General features: G+C 40.6%; 1 protein-coding gene across 2 annotated transcripts; it reads right to left on the reverse strand.

Annotated features, from left to right (window-relative positions):
* Nucleotides 1–143: 143 nt before the first annotated feature.
* Nucleotides 144–25,959, reverse strand: PSMB7 (proteasome 20S subunit beta 7). Of its 2 annotated transcripts, XM_054220234.1 has the most exons (8): nucleotides 25,825–25,959; nucleotides 25,623–25,716; nucleotides 25,139–25,236; nucleotides 24,722–24,862; nucleotides 23,332–23,447; nucleotides 16,382–16,440; nucleotides 2,387–2,538; nucleotides 144–372 (listed from the first exon to the last, which is right to left on the reverse strand). In XM_054220234.1, the coding sequence occupies exons 1-8, from the start codon at nucleotides 25,884–25,886 to the stop codon at nucleotides 261–263; spliced, it is 834 nt and encodes a 277-aa protein (XP_054076209.1). In that variant the 5' UTR covers nucleotides 25,887–25,959; the 3' UTR covers nucleotides 144–260. The 2 variants fall into 2 exon arrangements, with proteins under 2 accessions (XP_054076209.1, XP_054076210.1); XM_054220235.1 differs by lacking the exons at nucleotides 144–372; nucleotides 2,387–2,538 and adding an exon at nucleotides 7,470–8,562.
* Between the last annotated feature and the right edge of the window lie 300 nt (nucleotides 25,960–26,259).

The raw sequence follows: 26,259 nt of genomic DNA on the forward strand, positions 1-26,259 counted from the left end.
CAGGGTAAAGCCCCGCTTGCACCCAGAGCCCAGCACCAACCCCAGCGGGGAAGATGCCGCAGTTGTGTTCTGTGAGAGCCTCGTGTTTTCAACAGTGTAAGGGAAAAGTGGCAGAAGAAATCAGCACCATGAAAAAACACTAATTAGAAGAATGGTCATAACCCTCTTTATTGGGGATCAGTTGTGTGTTTCTCTTGGCGTGGAGGCTTCTAAACAAACTAACGCTGGCTGCGGCGCCACAGAAGGGCTGCGGATGGGGTTCAGGACGTGTCCATGGTTTGTACAGTTTCATCCACCACCTCGATTTCCAGGAGTGCAACGTTTTCTGTGAGAACAGCAGTAGTTCCTTTTTCACACTTGTATCTCCCATACCTGTTAAAGAAAGATGTGACAATTCAGCTGGACCGGAGCACCACATACGAAAACTCTCCTTTAAAATTTTAGAAGTAACCAGCTTTCTCTGGAAGTTTCCTATGGAAGTTCAAAGTAAGTAAAGGAACTTTACTTACTCTAAAGTAAGTAAACTCAGTTTACTTACTGCAGACTCTAAACTGACTGTGCTAACTGATAAAGCGTCAGCTCAACAAGCATTTTTTTAGGAAACACACCATCTTGAAAAATAAATTACCAAGTAACTGGAAAAAGAAATAAATGGGATCTCATTATAGCATAGGCCATTCTTGCGCTGTACTCTCACTCAGAGAACAAGCAATTTATTTATTTTTTGCAACTCTAGGATAATTCTACCAGTGTATTTGCTTTGGTTTTCTGTGCTAAAATTAGCTAACATTTAATACAAAGACTGCCTGTAATGAAGCCGTGCTTCTGAAATCTTAACTGTCACCCTTTTCACCCATTTACGCAGTAGAATCCAAAATCTCACTTAACGTGTGTAATAATACGAACTCTCTCCTAGCTGACCAGCTCTAGCCGTTCCTGCGCAGAGTGAAGCACGTGAAGCTCTTGGGGAGCTGCACAGTAAGAAATCCAAAAGCCCTTTAACTGGAGCAGTGCAATTCTTTGTGGCTTTGGCCATGCTGTCTGCCTTAGAAAGAAGGATAAAAGCAATTTCTTTAAATTCCACTATTTTGGCAGCAGATGGAAAAGCTGTACAACTTGTTACACATAACATAAAAGTACATATTGTGAAATCCTTGAGCTGCCTTGGGCTGTAATTTCCCGGATTAGGCAATGATGTAGTTCACTGAGCAACATACCTGAGGGAGGTGCCAGCTCCTCTAACACACAGATTTTGCTCCCTTTAGATAATTCATCACCTCTGGATCCTGAACATTGTCAGTGTGACAAGACCACGATACACACTTAAATGTAACCCTGTTCCCAAAGAGTTCCATACTTGAGTGTTTATGACAGAAAATTTCAGAATTACACTCTTAAGGAAACGAGACAGAATAACGTCCCCTTTGTGAAGGATGCAGAGTATGGTTTCACGTGCTGTGCAACCCTGGCCTGTGTGAACACTGAGAAGGGTCAAATGGGGGGGTCCTGCACCTAAATCTGTCTGGTGTGGGCAGAGGAGAGCTAGAAGGAAAAAAAGCCCAAGTCTCTACATAGTGGAAGTAGCTGAGAGGCCCGTTTGATTAGGAAAGCACAAATGCTTACAAGCATTTTTTAGTTTATTTATACAGGAAATAGGACTCAGGTTTAGTCCAACTAAAAAAATAAAAAAATCTTGTCACTACTGTATTCAGCTTTTAACTGTAAACTGTCCTTTCAAGACAGTACAGTGTATTTCTGGACAATTTTGAGGAAACTGTAGTGATCAAAACAATGTCTGCGTTGTCTTAAAAGTCTTGCACAGGGCATGTTGTCCAGCCGCTGGCTAGAGAGGGCCTCTAGAGATAGGATAAAACACAGTCTCATAATCACAGGCCAGAGCTGTGCAGTTTTCTCTTGATTTTTGGTTCTGTGCTGCAGTGGGTCACACAGTGACTACTGACTGGCGGTGCTGCCCCACGCGGCGGAGCCTGGGCAGCCCTGCAGAGGGCACAGCGGTGCCACCCCACACAGACCTCGGCAAGAACAAGCAGGACAAGGCTGTGCTGCCACCTGCGAGCAAAAGAAACCCAAGTATCTGCCCGCTCACAAATGCAAACCTTCATTACTGCCTCGGACTGCCTGAAACGCAAGACCAGTCTCCTGGTGTGGTAAAGTGGGGGCAGGTGAGAAATTCATTTGGTTCCTTCACACATCTGTGCCACGAGCAGCCTCTATTCAACTGCAGGCAGCATCACTAATTTTGTTTTCTTGTTTAGTTGAAATTCAATATACAGATCTATTGATTACTCTTACCAGAATCTAGTATTACAGAAAAGGGGAACTGCTGGGAAGAGCACGGATAGTGTACGGCTTCAGCAATACTGACCTCTCCCCCTTCCTGTTGGCCACATCGTATGGACGGAGAAAATCCAACTTGTTCTTGCTTATAACACAGATATCTATGTTACTGCCGGAGCCCAGATCATTGTATATGCCAGCTGCGATGGCATCTCTCACAAGCTGTTTGGCTTCCTCTTCCTGGAAAAGTTAAAAAAGCTGTCATTGCACAAGTGTTGGCATTTCACAGAAATGTTTGTCCATGTGACAGTGGAAGCTGTGAGCTCTCCGAACAATAAATGAGCTCCCAGCGCCTCTTTAATCATCGCAGCACCGCGGAGCATTACCCACAGTCTGCTCAACAGTGGGAGTAGGGGCAGGGACAGCCTTTCATCCTGGGCACGATCCCCCACCCCTCAGGACAGAGCAGACTTGGTAAAGACCGTCAGGGAAACAAGACTAAGATTTCTGTCGTAATGAATGGAGAAAATAAATTTTACAATTTTTGTCTTCCAGGCTGTTGTGCACATGTGCATGACAAGCTCCCTGTAGTGCCCTCTGTGTAACAGTTGCATACAAATTAAAGATTCACACTAGTTTAGTTACAAGACTTCCCTGAGTAGGGACTATTTAATCATCCTCTGTAGTACCAAAATGATTTCTATGATTTTGTAACATAGCTGTGTTTGCAAAATTTATTTGGCAGCAACTGCCTTGCAAAGCAGCATGCTCTGTGCTGAACTGGGGCCGGCTACATTTTTAATTCCAGTCCTGAACACAAGTGCAGAATATTTAAAGAAACCCGCTGAAAGTACTGGTCAAACTGGGTACCATTGTCAAAATACCATTTAAATGAAAAAATGGAAAATTTGCTACGGTTTCTTTTCTGCTGTACGCTGCAGAAATCCCATAGGTAGCTAAAGCAAAATATGTATTTAATACAGTTCATTCATACTGTATTTGCTAATTTCAAAAACACGTATATTTCTAAATTACTTCAGACAACTAGTAGAATCCTATTTGCAGCAAAACTAGAATAGAAAACTAGAACAGGAAATAAAGCTTGCTATTTTTATTGCTTCCGAAACCATGCATTCTCCTGCAAAAGTTCGAAGGGTTGCTTTCTTCCAGGTTTTGAAAAGCTACTTTCTTTTAAAAGGGCCAGTGCAGAGCGGCTGCTGCCGCCGTAGGGCATTAACTCGGCAGTGAAGGGCCCGGCCCGGCAGCGGCTGCCTGACGCAGAGACACATCACATTCAGACGAGGCTCTTACAAGGAAACATTTCATATTCATCAAACTCTCCATTAAAACATTACAGCAGCTCTGTAATCATCTTCACTCCCCCCCCCAACAAAACCCATGAATGGTACTGATGCGACGGCGGCAGAAATGCAAGTTTTGGTCCGCCCCATCCCCCCCTCCCCTCGCCAAGGCACCGAGCGGCGCTGGCTCCCTCTGCAGAGCACATCCAGTGCTATTAGGAATGATGCGACCCGGCCAGTCAATCCTTAGCTTTGCACCGTAACTGAAGGTGGCGAGCATGAAGAAGTGTGGCAAAACAACTTCCTTGATGTATCGCTTTAAATCTTGTAACACCCAGGCACAGACGTGTTCCCAGTACCTGCACGCGCCTGTCCCTACCCAGGAGATCGGCTGGGGCTTGACAAAGGAACTTACTCGAAAACCGTGACTGGAGCATGCCTGTTCCAGCAAGGAAAGACAAAGACTGAAGGAGATCTCTGCACACACAAGTTTGGACTCAGTTTTATCCTCGAGCCATTCACGGCAGGTGCTGCCGCGCTGGCCCAGCACCGCCATAACCCAGCGCCCACGGCACCACGAGCCCTCGTCAGTGCTCTACTGCTATGTCACACGTTTGAATAATCTCCTGCCATTAGACACCATGAACGAAAGAGCAGATATTCAATGCTGACTTTGATAAATTTGGCTTTTTAAAAGTTGCTTCACTTTAAAGCCCTCGGTGTCCCTGCCAGTATCCTGCCCCGCGAAGTAACGATGCCAAGAGCCCCGGCAGCTCCTACCGCGTCCGAGCGGGAGCAGCTGCACGAGCCCCAGTGTACAAGTGCAGCTGAAGAGGAGCCCAAAATTAGCTCAGCTACAACCGCGTCTGCTCCCAGCGCATACTCTGCATTCTCCCACCGTCCTCCATAAAAGAACTTGTTAATAACGGTATTCCTGTTCTAACAGCTTAATTAAGGTATTGACCAGGAGCGGGGCATTTTTTTTCGGTAAAGTATAGAAATTGCATAAATTCTTATTTCACTACCAGTTTTATTAGCATTACTATTTAAAAAAGAAATAAAATGCAAAACACTGAATTACACTTTTTACGCAGGTGACTAGAACAAAAGCCATTCCTTCAGTGCGTTTGGCAGCAGAACTCCAATAAGCAAATTATTTCCTCATTCAACTGACAGAAGCCTGCCCTCACTGAGGTACTGCATGCTAAGAGTATTTTAGTACTATAATGAAAGTAAACATACTAAAATAAAAAAGTATGCGTAGATATGTTTTAAAAATTAAACAGCAGTAAAACCAGAGTAATTTTAAGCTATTATGTGAGCTGTTAGTTTGTTCCACTCTCCCTTTTAATTTAATATTTTTCAGACAACAATGTAAAGCTTGCAGAGTCATCTCACTCCTGTAATTGAAAGTTCAATTTTATTTTTTGACTTTTTAAAAAGTACTCTATCAACTTACGGTTATCAAAATAGTTCTAAAAATATCCAGTACATCAGCCAAGCTCAGCTGCAACTGTACTGAGGAAGTGTAAAACTCGGCTCATTCCTCTGACAGACTGCAGCCTGGTTCATGAACCTGGATTAATTTTAATTTCAGAAAACCCTGCTTCAGTGCTGCGCTTATTCCTCCTCCCCTTTTCATAATTTAGAAAGATAACCAGAATAGCCGCAAGAAAAAACCCCACACCGTTCCTGGGCAGAGACCCTGCACACCAAGCTCTAGCAAGCGCTGCGATTTTACACTCAGAAAACAGGGGGCTGGCACAGAAAGTGCTGACACGGTTTTAAGTATGGGGCATGAGTGAGTCACTGTAATAATTAATCTTAAAAAACCCTAAAAGTTCCGAGTATATAAGAGGAGCACTTCCTACTTTATGGTTGCAAAGACCAAGCTAACTGGGAATATCATTCTCTGGGGTCCACGCTGCTTCTTAAATGAGATTACAGCCGGAGTGATGTACTGTAACACACGGCAGTCGTGACAAGCAGCACTTTATAGAGCTATCTGTTTGTCTCCATCACCGCATCACACAATGTGTCCCAGGACTCCAATGTGCAACTCCATTTACCACTACATGACAAATGGGCAGCACTTGTAAAAGGCGCAAAGAGGTCCAGCTCAGCCGTGTAATGGTCACCACAGATGTACCCTGGTGCTTGAGGGGGGGAAAACAGACCCCCAAGTTCATTAAAGTGACCAGTAATGGATCTTTCAAAATGTGTCTTAGGAATAGTACAGTAAAGGCTAAAATAAATAACTCAGCATGGAAGGCTAATCTGAAATGGTGTTTGATAAATTATTTATAACACAGACAATTGTCTGCATTTAATATTGGCGCTACTGGTAGCATCTTTAAAAGATGATTTATGTGTTGTAATGCCATTAAGCTTTATATGGGCCCACTGCTAGCTATAAAGTCTGCTGAGATTTAGAGAATGAGTTTTAAACTGTCACTGCAACATCACAGTAGATAGAGCCTGTATTAAATCTTTACTTTAAACCTGTTATCTGGAGAGTTGCATTTTGTGGACACTCAGGAACTGATAGATTACCTCTCTGCAGCTGCTGCGGTGCAAGTCCCAAACAGCACCAATAAGGAACTTTTACACATTACTCTTGTATATGACTTGAATCAAGTTTCTCTTCTCACTTAAGCAATTTCCAGACTTCAAATGCTACTGAAGGACAAAGAGAAAAGATATTTCCTACAGAAGATGTGGATATTTCTACATCGTACCAATACTATCTTTACTCATAGCTTTTAAACAAGTTTATCATTATGCCTCCAGCTGTAACGGCAGCAGCTGGAATGGCTTTGTGACTATTCTTTCTTTAACATTTTGTAACTTCACAAGCAAGTTAAACAGGAAATGCCCTTTCCAGATTTAAAAAACTGTAGAAAGTGTTTACATTTTTTAAAATTCTTACCGAAGTGAAATGAATACCTTCTGCAGGTCACCAGTATGCTGTCAGAGATGCGATAGGCACCGCAGTATTCAACAGTAAGTCTTAGCAAGAATTTGAAGTATAGTGCACAATGAATGTTAGTATAGAATCAATATGATAGTAACAATTTCTGTAACTATAAAAAAATTCAAATACTTATCACACCTGTCTTTTACAGCAGAATGAAAGTTATTCAAATTATATAATGTGAAAGTTGATCCCACTTAAAGTGAGAATCCACAAGACCCACGTGGGAAGAGAAGGGGAGGGGAAAAAAAAACAATCAGAAGCTTCAGGAAAGACAATGATAATAAAAAAAATAAATCTATAAAGGAGTGTTGGGGATTTGGGGCTAGGAAAGTGATACCTCTTGAAGGACATAAGCACCTACAGAAGCATAATTAGACTTTGGAAGAGTAATCAGCAGACTGCAGCACGCGAGAGGATGTGTAAGTCTGCCTGTTGGGAGCAGCTGTGGTAGAGATCAATACGTAACTGGAAGCAACGCTGAAATCTGCTGGCTAAGTCCAAAGAGAGAACAAAACTGAGAAGCAAAGTACTTTGTTTTTCTTGTAAGGGGAGGTTGAAACACTCCATTAGTGAGAATGAATTTGGTTTGGCTCCCTTTTGAAGCTGGAAAGGGGCTGGCACATGTAATTTATATCACTCAGGTTTAACCAAAAAAAAAGTATGCATTTCACGGAGTACCTCTAAGCAGACGAATGACATTCCTTGTTTCATAATTTTAATATTATTTTTTTTAATAGACGTATGCTACAATCAAAATAAGTTTGTTTTTCTTTCATCTTTCATCAGGGGAATGAAATATAGAAGTAGCCAGGCTTTCTATAGCTCTCCCCCTCACCCTTCCTCCTCCACCATCTTTTGTTTGTGCTCGAAAAAGTCACAAAAGAAGTTAGAGGCAGAATGTTGAGATTTAACTGTGCAAACGATGCAAAACAGCCTATTAAAACAGATAGATGTGATAAATATGTAGGATCAGGACTCCAAATCACAGAAAATGCAATTAAACTGATATGCCAAATGACCACAGCTCAAAGAAGTGTTTACTAGATAGAAGGTACAAGTAGAAAGAATTAAAGCGACGGTCACACCAAAGGCAAAGAGGTTACGAAAATCCCAGTCTGTAAGATTGGCAGCATCTGGGAGACATGGAGCAATAAAACGCAAAGATGGGTCCTGGGAACAACCACCGGTTTGTGCAGAAGGAAGAATGGGCAGAAGTTATCGGAATATTCACAGCACGCGATGGAGAAACTAAGATATCGAAAGACTGAAACTGTGCCCTGTATAGGTATAGAGATGGCATCGCCTCCATTCTGCTGAATTTCAACCGTATGCTATTTTGGAATCATGTATGCTCTAAAGAAAAAACTTAGAGGAAAGTGTCTTCAAATATTATATACAACTTTATTTAGTTTTACTGAACAGCTGTTAAAGACTAAGATAAACAGAAATTTAGTAGTTTCTAAAGCAAAAGTGAGAGGGGGAAGTGAAATAACAACTCTATTACTTTGTGTGTTAAACAGCTAAGTTATTTTAAATCGAGGTAACGTGTATCATGGTATTTTCCAGTTCTGTTTCCACAGCCTTATTTAACACGGAACTGAAATGCTCCAAGTTCTGAAACATTACTTTCATTCACTTGCAGGAAGGCAAGTGAATGACTCAATATTTGCACAACAAACAGTGTCGAGGACTCAAAGACTATTAAATCCGATTAGAATTTTCTCTGCAGAATACATCCTGTTCAAACACTGTGGAACACGCCTTGTGTTTGGAATGGTAACTTTAAGTATGTTTGTCTAAATTCTAACTTTTCTGCAAGCTTTCAAAGCTGGACTTCTATTGAAAAGTAAGGAAAACAGAGCCCAGGGCAGTTTTAGTTACGTACACCCCTGTATTGCCTGGTGCCACTGGGCTCCTGCTCCAGTCATCTCTGGGCACCTTCTCAAATGCAAAGTCCGCAGCATCTGTGCCACCACCAATGCAATGCTGTAAGAGAAAAAACCCCAACTTGCTTAAATCCCTGGATTATGAACACATCAGGGTCAACGTGCTGCCTCCTTTACAATAAAAAAACCAAAACCAACAGCCTTATTAGGAAGTAGCAATCTTCAGCACAAATATGGCACGGGCAGGAAATTATGCAAAAAGAAATCCGAGCACAGCACTGACCTAGCAGTCTTGTTAAAACTCAGCAATTTGAGTTTTTACACAGATGTACCTACTTTCATTCATTAATAGATCATAGAATCATAGATCAGGTAATTCTTTAGTGCATTTGATATCAGTTCTGTTGTGAAAAAATGTTAGTAAATGTTTATTTTTCTAACTGTTTTCTACTAAGAACTTTTCAAATAAAATGCACCTTAGTCCCTAATTATTATTCCCAGTGATTACCGTTTTTTCATGTTCGGATGGTAGATGCCTGCAAGCCCAGACTCATCACCACCTCCCCCTCTCTGATATTGTACACCACACAAGTATAATAAACCATGTTAATATTTCATACCAGTGTGAAATATGCTGGAGTATCAATTCAACATCTGCTGTCTTTAGGGTACTGGCGTCCCGCAGAGACACTTTCAATTTGTAATTGAGTTCTATACTGAATTAATCAGCAGTTTATCTTTTTTAGTAAAATAACGTCTTCCCACTAACCTGGATTTACATTAACAATTTATGCCAAATTACCTGCCAAGGCAAGAAACTTACATGATTCGGAACTACTATTCAATAACATTAGTTCCTATATGTCATTCCTTACATGAGGATTAGTACAATACATATTTCCAATGGTACAGAATTAAATTACAAGCTCCTCTCACAACTACAGGATTTCTTTTAATGCTATTCCCATACTCTGAACTAAGAATGAATACGAAAAGTCATTTAATCCATTACTACTTATGTCTGGATGAAGTTCATGTTTTACTAGGGAACTGATTCTCAAAATAAGAAGAACTCACTCAACAGTAAAAGAGCTGTAAATTCTGCCAGGCTGCACGTTCTACTCCGACAGTGCGATATCCTCCGTTTTCTGTGCAGCTGCGTTACCGTACAGTAACAAACTGAACCTTAGCTACCAGCGAGTAGTCACATATGGAAACCATGCAAAAGATGACAATTAAAATTACCATGTATTATAACTGCGTATTAAAAAATGAATATCCAGCACTAACATGTCTGTCTTCATATGAAGCAAACCCCTGTTCGTATGACTGTTACTTTACCTCTGAAAAAAGGATGGAAGGGGATGAAGGTCAACATTTTATTTGGAAAAAGAAGTCTTGGGCCCTCCAGTAATTTTTCCTTCCTAATACACCAAAACGCTCCATAAAGGTTATTGGCTGGGAGGGAGCCTCCCCGCCAGCCCAGGCTGGCTCCCACCCTCCGCTCCTTCCCATTCCCTCTCCCTGCTCTGACGGGAATCGCACTCAGCCTCCACAGCCCTCGCCGCAGAAGCGGCGCAGGGCTTCGTGCCATGTGAAATATTTCCCAGTATGTTTTGCCTGTGTTCTGCAGTTACGGGAGATATACAAACTGAAACAATTTAAACTGGAACACCTGCTCCTGAGAAATGCATCAAAAATAATTACCTGTCCTGCACCTACCCTGTGCAGTGAAATCATCTCTTAACACGGAGCCCTGCTTCCGACCAGCTTGTCTACATTATTATATACAAAGTTTAAGTGTTACTTTCATAAAGGTGAAAAAATTGTTGCTCTTTGTCATGCAGCAAGGCTCAATTTAAACTAAGGTAAAACTGATTTCCCTCAATGCAGTCTGTAAACAGAAAAGTAGAAGAAGGTGCTACTCGGCATCGTGGGTAACTCAGACTGATGTTGTCGGCAGCTTCCCACCTCATCTCTGCACAGAAATTGGGCTTTGATATATTCAGAAAGCACACCTCAAAACACTTCTCCAGGAATCCTAGCCCTTCCAGAGCACACCTACCTAGCACGTTTTAAATCAGCCTCATATTTCCTGTTTAACATTAGTGCCGCAAAGGAAATCAATCCAAGGCACAGATCTGTGAAGGATGGGACCAGTACTCGCCATCCAATGTGTCAAGCAGAAACCAGGTTACCACAGAATAATCTTAATCTAATCTAAAAATAAGAAACAGCATGATAAACCTTTATTTTCTGGATGACCGTCTGCACTAAAACCCGATATTTACCCATGGAAATTTGTGTGTCTGAAGGAGACAGCAATACAGGTACGTAAGGAAAGCATGAAATCCGTATCACCACGAGCTCTGTCAGAAAAGGCAGTGAAGATATGCCACTAACAGTCTCAGTTATTGTCACCAGGTAATGAAATAAACAGATACACAGAGCACATAAATACTAAGTACTTATTTTTGTTCACGGAGTCAGGGTTTCCCCCCCCCCCATTTACTTAATCTCTGTGTTTGACACCAACAGGGGTTCAAGTATCTCAGGCAGGCTCTTCAGCTTAACTCTGATAGTCTGGCTTGATCTCTATTGTCTGCTGCCTGAGTGCAGCCGCCAAACCTCCCAGCAAGTGGTCACCTTCCTACCGAGTCATTAAACCTCCGAGTGTCAGCTGGCGGGATTAGCCTGCAGCCTCCCACACCTGAGCCCTATGGCGGGGACACAGGCATTTTGATCACCATCACTAATGAATACAGAATTCATATGCAGCTTGTCATTGCTCTTGAGCCTCGAATCACACAGATGCAGGCTAAATAAGACTGATGAGACAACTATTGTTGAAGATTAGAGAGTTTTGACAGTTTCCGAAAATAGCTCAGTATTATTGTCAGTAGTTAATAAACAAAAATAATACCACCATATTGAGGGACAGTAGGAAATACGAGCACGGAAACATTTCAGTGATCTGTATGTCAGCTGTTTGAAAATGAAAGAAAGTGACAAGTTTTCGTAATATTTTCGTACTATGCCTGATGTATTCTTTACTGAAAGAAGAGGTACGCAGCGGAAGGTGCATTTAGCCTACTTTCCACTTCGACACAGCAAAGACCGTCAGTGCACATCGAGCACCTGGAGGTTTGTGCCTCAGCTTCTTCACTTACAGGGACATGGGGCTGCTCAAAGCACCTCAAAAATCAGTGGCGAAGCCAGAAACAAAACTGGGGACCAGAAGAGCCTGAGTCTACACATTTTGCAACTTCCAGTCCTCTGCCTTGCTATAATTTCTTTGTGAACACATCTACCCCGACAGCTGCAACTACTAACTGGAAAAGGTTACTACCTCCAACTCCTCCTGTCTGTCCCTCATTTCTCCTTTTACAGAGCATTACCCAAACCTGCCAGCTGAACTGCTCCCTACCCCGTCTTTGTCAAAACCAAACAAGTTAGCAAAAGCAATCACTGCAGAATGACCGCAGAAGCAAACCTGGCCAATGGATGGAGGAGTGCAAGTCTGGCAGGAGAGCAAGACGCAGTGCTTTGGACGGCACGGCGGCTGCAGGAGCGCAAGTGCCTCCGCTGCAAGTCGAGCGCAGTCGGAACAGCCCCCCCTTTTGTTTTTAATCTGCTCCTACTCCTCCAGTATTTTTGTTTTCATTCAGTACCACTTGATTTCCTGCCACACTTAAAAAAAATTGTATAATAAGTGACTGTAACTATAATTTCACATTTTTGGGGTGATCTATTTTAGCAATAATTATTAAATATCTGCCAGACTACCTCCTTCCATTTTTTTCCCCAGCTATTCTGTGCCCCTGAACTCATTACACAAAGATTTACTTCCCTTTCCCTGCAATAGTTCTGCTTTCTGAGGCTTCTACTGATTCTCTTTCTTCTGGATCCTCTTTTTATTAAACCTGGCTGTTTTGATGAAATACAGAAAAGAAATGAAGTTACGAGCAGCCCATTCCCTTGCTTAAACATGAAGCTCTTGTCAGAAGGCTACAACATAGCCTCGCTGTACCTCAAGTAATTCTTCTACAGACAAAAAACTTCTACTTTTCAAACAACAGAAGTCAAATAGCAGAACAAAATATATAATACCCCCCCAATCACCCTAGGAATTCAACCACCACACTATAGATATACTCAGAACTCCAGCATTTAATACTGTACACACTTTTTTTCCCAGATCGTGACGGTTTCCACATCCACTGACTCAGAGTATTTCTTTACTATTGTTTAACACCAGAAGGCATGTATGCATTTGCAGAATCCGACTGTAAGGTTTAAAAACCATGTGGCTACTCTGTTGAAACTCTATTGAAAGAAAAATTGGCTGCAATGAAAGATCTAAGCTCAAAACACTCTATTAGATGTGCTGTTCTTCCACTTACATTTTTTTAAATTGGATCTATAGCTGCCCACATGACAGATTAATATTGTTCCACAGTAGTTAGGTGCTTGGCATTACATTTTTGAAGCATCTACAGGCCTTCAGGGCTGAAAGTGTTCACATCTTCAGCAATCTATAATGGTTCCTCTAGAGGCCAGCACTTGCTTCATAATGAAACATGCCTCCATAAATCAGACTGCAGAAGTGGCACTTGTGTACGTCACCATCTATCTTCGCGGTTTCTCTGAAGGATGTTGGGTAAAGATCATCTCCCAGCATTGCAACCAGGGAAAGGACCATCACAGTTGGCATTGATAAAGCATGTGCTACTTAAATCTGAAGACACACTAAGTCTATGGAAAAAAACACATCCTGCTGGTGTTAGCATGCCTCAGGCAGTGGTAGAAGCTTCAGCAACTCATCTTCAAAAGGCAGAGAGCCAGGGCTCTAGAAACCTGCAAAAATTGGCTAAGCCTGCAGTCTTCTTTTTTTATTTTATTATTTTTTTGGTTTTTTTTAAGTTGAGCATCTTCAAAGTCTACGATTCTAACTGTAGGGCACAGCAGCTGCCACTGCAGATTTGATCCTCTCAGCTTTTGGCAGCTCTCAACTTGAAATTCTAGCAAAAGAATTTTTCAAGTTGCTATTATTGCCTGTCATGGATTTATAAATATTGTGCACTATCTGCTGTGGCATGGCTCTCATGGGACACCAGTGCATGCCAAAAGCATAACAGAATGAAAAACAGTTCCTATTCTTCAAATAAATGCTAATTTTTTTAACTGTGCTCACACGATGCGTTTGGTGATCAGCTTCAATAGTACAGAATATATATCAGAGGCAAAAAAGCTGATTGTCTTTTCCAGTAGTATTCAGCTGCTACTTTCATTAAGCTTGTTTAATTACATTCCAGATGCTAATTTGCAAGTCGATACCAGAGGGTGCAGGACAGTTTGCCTTTGAATCATTTTTCTGTGATGTGATGGTCTTGAAGCACACCACTACCCTCCAGTAGCCCTAGCAAGATATTCTGACAATTAGCGCAAAAGAAAGCAGTATTGATCCCGACAGAAAAATATTAATCCTCTACCATTTTATTAAATTAATCTCCAGGAATTTTAAGTTTATCATCATTGCCATTTCATAGCAAATTTAATGTTAAATATACATAGTGTACTTCAGATTTAATTTGTTTTAATTTCACTAGAAATGTACTTTGTTATTTTGTTACTTTACGGCGAAAAAAGCCCCACAGCTGACTCGAAAGGTAAATATTTTAAGCTGGAAGCCATAACAGTATGTGAAGAAGTGTTTAAGAGTACGGTTGAGCTTTATCACCTATAACGTTGCTGGTTTAGTTAATACGATTACTAAATTGTTATTAGCTAACAGAACATCTAGTAAAAACAAAGGAAGGTTAAGGTGCATGCAAGTCTCAAGGATCTAAATATCTATTTCAACAAATCGGTAGGCTGCATTTTTACATGCTTGTTATAACAGTGAGTATCTGCTGCCATTTATGGTTGTGTATGAAGACAATTTAATTAGGATGACCTTTCTAAATAAGAGAAGTTGGAGATTTACCAATTTCTGGTGCCTTTTTCGGTTGCTCTTACACAAAGAATGACTTAAAATACAAGCTTGAAAACTAGCTGAGAATAAGATGAAATTTTTAGTTTCACAGCACAGCTCTCTGACATTTGTGTCTTTGAAAGCAGACTATTATGTTGTGGCTGTTGATTCCAAGGATTTGCAGTCCACGTTTTCAGTATGAATAGCACACAAGCCCAGTACACGGTCACACAAGAGGCTGGAAAAAGAGACTGTCATTCTTACAGCAGCATGAGGGGAGAAAAAAGAGCAGAGAGTCTATCTCATGGTTCTTTCTACCACTCATCTAGTGTAACGCCACCTGCAGAAGAAACCTGAGTGCCCGTTAAAAATATTCCAATGTTTCTGATAGCATTTATAAATACACTAGAGGCCAGAAGTCCAGTGTCTTCAGGTATTGCCCAAAATATTGCAGCAACACAGGAATCCTGATCTTACTGGTTTTTCATCATTTTGCACACCTACAACTATTTCATATATACTGACAGAAAAGGAGCCGGTTCCAGGAATAACTGGAAGACTACTACTAACTCTTAAGCAGTTTAATTACTGGAAAACTTCCCAAAACAAGTTGTTTGAATTTTGTTCTTTTTTAAAAATCAACTGGTATTACACGTCACATTTCTTCATGAGATGTAACAGGGTATGACACATCACTTAACTTTAAATTTAATTAATTGGTTTTAGAGAGGAACTCAGTGGACTTGTGGGATCATCACCTGAAAACATACTGCAGTCACACCAACATTTGAAGGGGAGGAAATGACCCACAGCAGCTGCATTATAAAAATGCGGAACATCTGAACATCTTTTCTGAAGTAAATCAACTTTTTCCTTTTCTATGTTATTCAGTGGTAGTAAATAGCTGTAAGATTTGTTGTATCTGCATTTTAGGCTGAAATGATTGCAACTGTTAGTGTTACAAGTCATTTTTAATGGGTTCAACTTTCAATTTTGTGTTCAATACTCAGTTTTTTCTTTACTGTGAAATTATTAATCAATTGGAATGAGAAGAAGCATTCACAGAAAGTCTGAAGAGATTAATGTGGTTTAAAAGGGGGCTTGACATTACTGAGGCATTTTACAAAATATAGTCACAGAAAGACCTTTAATTGTTTTGGTTTTGTTTTCATCAATAGTCTGTCTGCAGATAACTGGATTTTTCACTGTTCAGTTTAGCAGGCACTGAACATGGCGTGACTTACTGTAAGGAAATACTAGAGATAATATAAAAACAGTGTACAGCACACATTCATGAAAAAAATAACTGAGTAACTTATTCTGATCTTAATCATGACACTCCAGCTTTTAGCTCTGCTGAATGATTCTCCATAACGAGCAACCAACCAGTTTTCCGTTTTTATCAAGATCATCAGCAAAACGCAAACAACCCACAACCTTGTAAGTCTTCTAATAATCAGCTTTTAAGTAGATATTAAAAAGAAAAGTGCAGTTACTAGTTCTGAACCTACCCAATCAACCAGAAATTTAATTGGTTTCATACACTACTTGAACATTTTTCCGTTGCTTTTACAATCACGCATTGTCTTTTCAAGACTGAGAGAAGGACCAACTACCAAGGGAAAACCAGCAACAGTGACTACGCAAGGGCTGTTAAATTCCCCAAAGTCAACTATAACCAGTAAGTTGTATGTTTTTAAAGCTTTCACCTACATTCAAATCACACAAGTTTTCCATATATAAACTTGCAAGAAGCTATATTTCTTTAAATTTATTTTACCCATCAACTTTTTAAAGCTTTGCAGTAAGCTGACATTAGTACATTTTAAGTGCAGGGAAACTAGAGCAGGTTTAACATTTTAAAGCTTCAAACCCCTAAAATTCTTACAATCATGAAGATTATTGAGGGAAGAAACACTGAGCTTTAAAAAAAAAAAAATCTTACCTCCATGTCCTGTTTGTATTTATCTTCGAATACTGCCATAGCTGCTAATGATCCAGAACCTACGGTAACAAAATCAGGACACCTATTTAGCCAGTGTATTTAGTACAGTATTTTTTTAAACAACAAGATAACAAATATCAGCAGCACAAACCAGACTCAAAGTCTACCTTAGCTTACTATACACTCTAAAGTGTTTACCCTCTTTAAGTCCAGCACCTAATTTAATCCTAAATCTATAGCTAGTGTACACAAGACTTGTCAGGGACCCTGTTCTGACAGCCTTTTTCTTTTTACTATTTTGAAGACCGAGCTATGAAAATGAGGTTAGAAAAAGGGAGTTAACTGGATGCCACAGTTTGTAATTCCTACTCCTCCATTTCTCCTGTCCCACTTTTGTGCCTAGCCACATTAGAGGGTATGTCACTTAATACTAAGACACTCAGAATGAACCGATTGCTTTAACGAGCTGCCCTGGCACAGTCACCTTTACGCACGGGGATGAGTACACTAGCACTGGTAACAGGGTAGCTGGCTGCTGCCATCAGGGTATTTCCCATATCTACTTTAAAACAGTTTACTATGCATTTACTTTGTGCCATTATTTTTACATTGAACAATAACAGCTGAATAGACAAAGTGACAGATAAGAAAACACGAGTTTAACGTTACTTCTCTTAAAGGATGCAGTGCAAGCGTAGTAATAGAACAGAAGCCATCTCTACCCAAAGCACCGTAACTGCAGGTGTTATAAATGTGCTTTCCGTAAATTAATACGAAAAGCAGTATGATACTATTTAAAAGTGTAAACTTGCTTTGTTCAGAAAGAGTGAATCTTCAGGAAGATGTCTGTCTGTGGCCCTAATCATATTTCAGAGAGCACTACTTTTGGGGAGTGAATAAAGTTACCTGCAATTTTTTACTCCAATTAGAAGATTTTTTGGCATTTATTACTTTTTAACTTGTTTTGCATACTGCTATCTGTTTAGCTGGGTCACAGAGAAAGCCATATTTTCTATTTAAAATGATTTGTGTATATCGCTTGACCACCTCAATGGTTTAGTGAAAGAAAAAGGCAGCGATTAAACAGTTTCAAATGAGGTGTCCTGCTGATTTTATCAAGTCTGCTGAATGTATAATGAAAAAAGAGAAGCTGACACTGACACTGTTGAGAAAATACAGACTACCTTATCTGAACCATTTAAGGAGGTCCAATTATAGATCAAATTTAAAGGGTAGAAACAGCAGATTTACAGACACAAATCAATGAACATGGTAATCCCAATGAATATGACAGATATTCCTGTTACAGAATATTGCTGTGGTTGAGGATCATTACCTTTACAGTACCAAATACATCACACCTAAAAGCAGTAGGACACTAAGTGTGTACTTGTATTACAGGCAATGACTATTCATTTACACCTTGGAGCAATACATGACTCCATTTTTTAAATGCTGAAACTGGGAATAAAGAAGATTTTTAAGCAACTAATAGCAGAAATGAACCGCTGATACAAACAGCTGGTATCACAGAACAAATCACAAATAAAAGGAATTTTACTGATCCTTGGGAACAAGGTCAAAATAAGGTGTGTTCCAAAACAAATACAGGACTTGAACCATAAAATAATTCTTCTTGTGGAATGACACAGGAACATTTCTAATGGGGGAAAAAAAAAAAATAAAAATCTGAGATATGGTCTCAAACTAAGACCACATGCTTACTACGCTCAAATAAAGGCCTACCAGGAAGCCTCAAAACTAGAAAAACAATCTTACCCTTGGATAACAGTTCTTTGAAAAAAATTATAGTATAAAGACTAAAAAACGTGCAAGAATGAAAGTATAAGAAGTAATATCTGATAGAAATTACTGCATTAAAGCTACTGAGCTAAGGAATGTCTTAATTTCTTAAAACTTCTACTGACAAATAAAAGTTTTCAATAACACAAATATTGCAATAATATCACACATAGCTTAGACTGGATTCATTCCTCCAGCTCCTTTTTTAAAAGGAGTTTCCAAAAGAACCTATGGGTAAGAACTCAGTAGACTTATAAAGAAGAAAAAGGTGGGGGGGAAGGGAGAGACACTTACATTACGTTACATGAAATCCTTTATACATAAAGAATTGTACTGTTAATTATTTATCTCACTATATTACCAAGGTGCAAATAAATGTGAACTTTACAACTTCAAATAAGTAAATGCAGACAGTCCTGTAATATAAGTTTTCAAAGAGTTGTTGTAGGTTTAAATAAATTAAGATTCTCATGTAGCCATTTACATCTAAAAACCACAATCCCAAGGAGGTTCTAACAGAACAGGAAGTAAAGCTGGAAAAGTTTAATAAAATAGGGCCTTTTTTTCTCTACTGGTTATAAATCTTAAATGTAAGTTTTATAACCTTGCATTTTTAAAAAGTGCCTTAGCAGAAGTCTCACAGCACAGCTAAGCATTCTCTGAAAGAACAGATTCCTGAATCTTAAATAGCACAATGAAAATTCTTTACTCTAATAGCACCAGTTGTAAATACCGTTTTTAGAAACACAAATAGATATATATTTCTGAGTTCCTGCATCAAAACAAATCATCTGCTGTTTGGCAACAGCAATATGAACTATTCTGAAAAATACTAATGATGTGCATGTATTCACCTGTAGCACATTAACTAAGAAAACCCCCTCAGTCCCCCCATTTGCACTGCTGCGGGACTGAAAGCCCATCACTTGACCGCCCATGCAGAAATGCAGAAAACCAGCAGCGGACAGTTGCTCACGAGGACAGTTGCGAACTCCACTATCCAATTACACCGACTTCCCTCTACTTGTCAAATTCCACATACGATCCAAACAACCCCACAATGTTCCAAGTAGTTCAACTGAGTTGTGAAAGCTATGCATTGTAACAGGAGAGCCAGCAATAAAGTCTGTGAACTTAAGTAAACATTGGAAGTATGGTTTTCTTATTGCAGTACCTATAAAAGCACAGAAAACTTAAGATATTAAGGGTCTATGGAGAACTTGTTTGTATGTGGGGAAACAGCTGTTCTCTTGTCCATGTATTCAGTGCCCACCAATAATTCATTTTTAACAAGCGTGCTTTGCCTTTATGTAGAAACAAGCTTAACAACTCCCAAACATAATGTCTGGAGAAAGATAAAAATCCAAAAGATTGCAAAACACTATCCATTAATTAGGAATCAATGTTCCCACCTCATACACACAATAACTGATTTAAGTCACTAACAGGATTCAACACTGCTAAGATGCAGCAGTTCAACCTCAAATCTATTAAAACATTCAGGAAAGCTGTGAGATAACTTGTCATTAACTACTGCTTTTAACTGAGCTCAGATTCAAAGGAACACCAAACGAGATATTCATCTTAGATAACTTTACTTGGAAATCTTAACAGCACACAACCAATGCAGAAATAGGAAGTTTTCTTTGTTGGATTTTTTTTTTTAAATGTTGGAAGTTTACAACTGTTCTGCGTGTGAGCAATAAGGATAATTAAACCAAAGTATAACTGGTAAAGTCATTGTATATTTGTATTACATAAAATTCAGAAAAAAAACTTTTCCGCTAGATTTTTAAAAACCACTAACTGCTATGAACAGTTACACTTCAATAACCTTGGAAACAATCATCAAGAAAAAATGCCATATCAATTACAAAGTGTTTATTTTGCATACGTTTTCAGTAAGCTGTACTTTAGAAACAAATATTCAGGAAGTATTAATCTAGCATCTAAATATATAAAAATATGGATTGCCAAACAAATTATAAAGAACTACAGAAACTGAGTCGCAAAGCTGTACTTTGAGCCAAATACTTCTCAGTCTGACCATTAGCACAAACCATGGAAGTTACGAGACCATAAGAGATTTTTTTTTTCTTCTTTTAAGAATCATTGTAATTTCGTAAGTTTTCACAACTAAGTTAAGTTATTCAAAAATTTTCTGGACTCAACTGTAATAAACTCACTTTAAAAATCCCATTTGGTCTTTACTTGAGCAGTTGTACCACTTCAGTATTGATTTAAAGTGAAAGATGATTATTGATACATAACAAAAGATCTAGCTGACAATAATTTCCACCACGCTTTGCAACTGCAGTAGCTTTTCTCAAACAGATGAACTGGATCTTTTTAGCAGAACATTCACTGAAGACAACTTCTTATTGCTAAGCGCAGTCCATTTTCATCACCCAAGGACCTGTTTGCTACCTCCGCCTGCCACACTGGAGGATGTGCAGCGCCTTGAGAGAGTAACATTTAGCACTTCCCCATCCATCAGTGTCAGGGTTCCCTGACAGGGCAGTTATTCACACACTCTCATTGTTATTCAATTTGCTGTTCATTCTAGGTAAAAATTTGGTGATCTCCACAGCCCCATCGATTGGGATCATTTTTCACCCCAGTTCCTGGCTGAGGGGCTGAGTCTCAGCAGTGGTACTGCTTGCTGTGCAGGACGACATTGCCAATGCATGAAGAGCTGATTTATGAATATGAAGCAACGCTGGTACCAGGGGACTCGCTTCAGCCACTAGAGACTACTGGAACATACTTACTGTTTCTGAAAGCTGAACTACAGACTTCAAGTGCTTTAATTTTATGCATGCATTTCATTATAAGTCTTGGCCAGAAGCTTTCCTAGACAAGCCAAGCAATCAGACAATCTTGCCTCGTTTGCTGAAATCCAATTTTGTCCTTTGTCAGCATAAACAGTTTAATTTGATGTTTTCACTCCTGAGTAAGCACTGAGGATCTTTTAAATCTCCCTTGCAAGGGAGGATACCACTCTGTCCATCCACAAACACACTCCAGCTAAATAAAAAACACACTCCAGCACATTAAAGCAAACAAAAACCCAGCATCTCAACAACCTTTCCTATTTAATACTGAATTTCCAGAAATTAACTGGTCAAAAATACATACCCTGATTTAATAAACTGCCCTTAGAACACTTGGGGGTGGGGGGAGGCGCGGAACCCAACATAAAACAAACAATAGATTAGTCTAAATAAGACCAAAATAAAATACCAACTGCTATCTCCAATTTGACCCTTGATACCTTTCCTGACGCCTCAGTTCTATCTCTCATTTATATGCATAAGCAAATCTTTTTACTAAAATATATCCTCATCACTGGAGAAAGCATCAGTGTACTGGGTGTAGAAAGGTAAAGGACATTTATGCGGAGAAGGGCTTTGTTTGACAGCATAGACAAAAGTCACATGTAATCACCAGATGCAGACCTGGTACAGCTGACAGCAAATCAAAGTTTAAGCTACAATGAACTTAATCCACTGATACAGCACCTCCTACTTGTTTGAAGGTGTTCTGCTACTATGTTATTTTTGTGGAGCAAAAGAGGAGTGTCCAGGATTCTCTGAAATTAACACATTTTAAAGCTTTTAAAACATAGGCAGGAAAGTAACCACCTACGTAAGTGAAACTGTGTGACTTTAATTCAGGCAATCAGCTACTAGCAGCTGTCAGTACAGAGTCAGTTATAGTTTTACAGTTAACTACAACATTGGATATAAGGCAATTATAAGAGTCAGGCATTTACATTTTTTATATATCAAAGACTAAACAATGACATCACATGACCATTACATGGGTTTTACTTGCTAAATAAGTAATTTGCCAGTTCCTAAGCCAATGGCACCATCTATTGGTCACCGTTCTTCTTACACAGTTAACCTGATGATGCAGTTTAACTGCTGCACTGTTTCAGTAGTGCAAAGACCCAGAAGAAAAAGAAAAACCTTTAACATTTCCAAGAATATACTAAGTAGAGGTTTTATCTAGAGATGCCAATGATGAACAGAAAACGAGTAACTAAAATGAAAGTTATATTTTCCCCATCACAAAGTCAGCATAAAAGCTGCATCAGACAGTCTAAATCTGATTTACTCATCTGACACATTTAATTTCAGATCAGTTTTCTTTTCCGATACATTTATTTGGACTCTAAATTACACTTCCATAGCTCTACCAAAACCAAGCTTTCAGTTAAAATCATTCAAGTCTTCAAAATGAAACGCAAGCCTGAAATGTATCTTCTTGAGCAATTGGAGAGCAAAAATATTTGCAACCCTGGTTATATTTGGAATTTTACTTTTTTCCAGATATATGATATTCTCAGTAGAGCATTAACCTTAAAAGCCACAGATGAAAATGCACAAGAACATTAGTGTCTCAGAAGGCACTAGTTTAATCTCTTACCATTTTTTACTCTTTACTCCCAGATCACTGCCTATAAATCACAAAAGAATTCAGAACTTATGAAACAAGCTCTGGACTACTATCGAAAATACTTGCTTTGCCAAAGACTGGACAAGTTCTATAATATTTCAAGATGTGTGTGTCCTTCCCTTCAACAATGCATGCATTATTTCCCATCTCAAGAAAAGATACAGTGCACTACAATTCACTACCACAAAGCACCTTCTTGAGTAAAATACAGCTGCTACTTAACAAAAAATATAGAAATACAACAGGCCAAAGGAGACGCGAGGCACATTTTTTTCACCTAATGAAAATACAGAAAAACTTCAGGCAGAATATAGCTCTCCAAGTGAGACTTTGTATGAGCCGCAAGGTAGGACTATCCGCAAAGGTTTGGGGTGTTTTTTTTCCCCCTCAGCAAGTTTTTGGGAATCCCACAATTTTCTTGCTTTAAGGTATGCTAGGGAATACACAGAGCAATTTTCCTAATACTAGTTTTTTGGCAGCTTAGATTAGGTAGCATAATAGCCCTAGTTTTTGAAGTGTTAAAACCAAAACAAAACAGTGCACCTGCAACTTTATCTTTGAAGTCTGAGGCCCATACAGATCCCAGCAAACAACGGAATTTAAGTACAAACACTTTAAATAATAATTTGAACTGTTCCCCCTTTTTACCAAGCAATTGGGTTACAATACTGAGCGTCACTTACCCATGGTAACGTAAGGCAATTTGTCAGTTGATCCATGGGGATATATGCTGTAAAGATGAGGTCCCGTGACATCCACTCCCCCTAAAACCAGGGAGGCGCCAATGTAGCCTTGATACCTAGGAGCAATGTTTATACATGAATCTGAAAGTCCACAACAAAGCTATGGTTCTTAATACAATGTATGCATTTGAGAATTTTTCCATGATTACATCAGGTACATCTCCACAATAGAAAAACAATTTTACTATCTGTGAGCAACAGTTTATGAAGTTTACTAAAACATGGTATATTTCAGTGTCAAGCAGAACAAGCAGGCACTGGCCAAGCAAGTAGGCTGGATGACACATTTGTGCTCACTGGGAGAGAACCTGAATTACTTTTCAAGCCTTAAAAGAAATTCCTGTGTCTGCAATTAAGTTTTGATTTAGAGACTTCAAAGAAAACATATACCTTCACTTCCTCCATGAGCTGTTCTTGGCTGCTTTAACTTCTCAATCTATTGTTTTGTGACATGCTTAAAAAAAAAAGGCAAAGTGCCCAGCAATACAGCATTAAGTGACTGACCTGAACTATCATCATTTATCTCAGTCACTTGGTTGCACAAAGTATTTTTTTTTCATTGCTTTATTTCACCTTCCTGGACTCTTTCCAATAGCTTGAACAATATCTTTAGTTGAATACATTAAATTTCATTCTTTCCTTCCCTTCCAACAGCATTTTTTACTTCTGCAAAAGACAGTACTAAAATACTTAAAGGGTTGGAGAGTACACCCTCAATCTAAGGGCATGTTCTTTGTCCTGCTCCTAGTTAGGAAGTTCAACTGCCATACCATAATGGTCTGCAATCAGTCAAGCGATCAAATAAAATCTTAAGGTAACCGTAGGATAACTTCCAACCATTTTATTCACTTATCTCACTATACCACCAGTAGAGTTCTATATTAACAGCTATGGACTTCAAATGGTTAAACATTTTATTCTTATGAAAATGAAATAAATTTTAAGGTAGTGATTCTATTACAAGTCACAGAAAATTCTCAATTTTGCAAGCTTGCACATTACAAGACTATTACTGCTCCAGCCATCTCACCAGAAAGATAACACAACAGGTTTCGTCTGTGTGATCAACAGTTTATTAAATTATTGTCCTTCTATTTTTGCTATGTAAACACTGACATCACGGTACAACTATAGTATTGATTCTGTAAAACACCATAGACTTGATTTCTCAGCTCAAAAGCCTATGAAGCAAAGAGCAATTATTAAATCTTTCCTTAAGTCTTGTTATGAAGGTTAAGTAGGCTGAGGAAGGACACCCCACCACAGGAGCTCAAGACCTATCTGGTGGTTTTAATAGTATTGCTGATAAATAAGAAACCCGTTCAGCTACCTGAAAAGCATTTGCTTTAGCATTCGATTAGCTGTGACAACTCTTGGAAGTCGTCCAGTAGAGAGTGAATGGAGCTCCAGATTGGAAGAAATCATCTGAGTTGTCATTTCTGTATCTGCAGCTGTTCCTGCACCACAACAACTGAAAAATATTATAAGCAAGTTAGGAAAAGGTGGGGAGGACAGGAAAGAGGCATAACTCTATGCTTTAACCAACAAGCAGAAATTTTCTCATTGTAAAACTGCAGAGCCTAGGTTCTCATACAGTCAATATTTTTAGATACCCCAAATCCTCAAGCCTTCCTAATAAGTTATCATTTTAAAGTATGCCTTAATATTTGCTGTTAGCAAATGACATGGCTAAAAATCCCAATACTATTACCAACAGCATTATACCATAAGCAATTTTAATACTTACTAGATATTAGGGGAAATGAAGTGTATTTTTGAACAGTTCTTGTCAGCAACAACCATTCCTTCAGTCGCTCTCGTATCTGCTCCAAGAACCACGCCATCCTACAGAAAGAGAGAATTATTCCCAAAGCCTCGATGTACAAAGGGGCCCTTCCTGGCACCGACGGCGGCACCTGCAGCACCAACCCGAGGGCGGCTCGGGGGAGGCCCGCAGGAGCCCGGCTCCGCACAGGCCGGGCCGCCGTGCGTGACTCAGCACCGCGGAACCTCCGCCACGACCGGCGCTGGGCCGCCGCTTCCCGAGAAGGCGCCGGCAGGGCCGAGCGGCCTTTCCCGGCCCCAGCTGCAGGGCGAGGGGCGGCCGCGGCCCAGGCCTGCCCGGCCCGGCGGCGGCGAAGCGGCCCGGCGGCGGAGGAGCGGCCCGCCGCCCGGCCCAGCCTCCTGCCCGCCGCCCAGCGCCGGAGGGACGCGACCGGCGCCTGCCTCACCTTGTAGACGACACCGGCGATGGTGGTGCCGGTCTTGCGGGGGGCGGGCAGCCGCTGGCCCTTCTGGACGAGCTCGGCCTCCAGGAGGGAATTCCTGCAACACAGGGCGAGAAGTGGGGCCGGGCGGGGACCTTCCCCAGCCGCGGCCCCCCACGTCCCGCTGCCGCCCAGGCCCAGCCCCACCGTCCCGCCCGCGCCTCACCGAGCACAGTTGTCGAAGCTGAAGCCGCCGCTCGGCGCCTGCAGCACGGAGACCGCCGCCATCTTACCGCTCCGGCGGGGACGGGCGGCACCTGCCGAGTGCTTCCGGGTCAGCCGCCGGCGCGCGCGCAGGGGCGGGGCCTGCGTCCGGCCCGCCTCTGTCAGCCCAAAGGCCGCGAAATGGCGGCGGCAGCGAGGCGTCGAGGACATCGCTGTGGGGCTTGGACGGGGGGCTCAGGGGTAACCGGCCTGGGAGCGCTGGGGTCTCGGACATCCCAGCGGGGGATGCACCTGGCTTCGGTTCTGCCCCGGGCTGTGTCTGTATCAGCCCTCCGTGCTTGGGGCCTGTTGGCGGTGTGGTCACAGGCAGCGTTAGACAAAATCTCTGGTTCTTGAGGAGAAAGCCTTGCAAAATGCATGGGGCAGCAGGCATCGT

The sequence above is a fragment of the Rissa tridactyla genome, chromosome 14 (assembly GCF_028500815.1).
Source record: "Rissa tridactyla isolate bRisTri1 chromosome 14, bRisTri1.patW.cur.20221130, whole genome shotgun sequence".
Classification (NCBI taxonomy): Eukaryota; Metazoa; Chordata; class Aves; order Charadriiformes; family Laridae; genus Rissa; species Rissa tridactyla.

Excerpts from the sequence above, each read along its gene's own strand:
- PSMB7 (XM_054220234.1), bottom strand. The coding sequence starts at position 25,886 with ATGGCGGCGGTCTCCGTGCTGCAGGCGCCGAGCGGCGGCTTCAGCTTC. Across the intron at positions 25,237-25,622 it reads TCGCCGGTGTCGTCTACAAG|GATGGCGTGGTTCTTGGAGC; the intron begins GTGAGGCAGGCG and ends CTCTTTCTGTAG. Across the intron at positions 24,863-25,138 it reads TTCATTTCCCCTAATATCTA|TTGTTGTGGTGCAGGAACAG; the intron begins GTAAGTATTAAA and ends AATATTTTTCAG.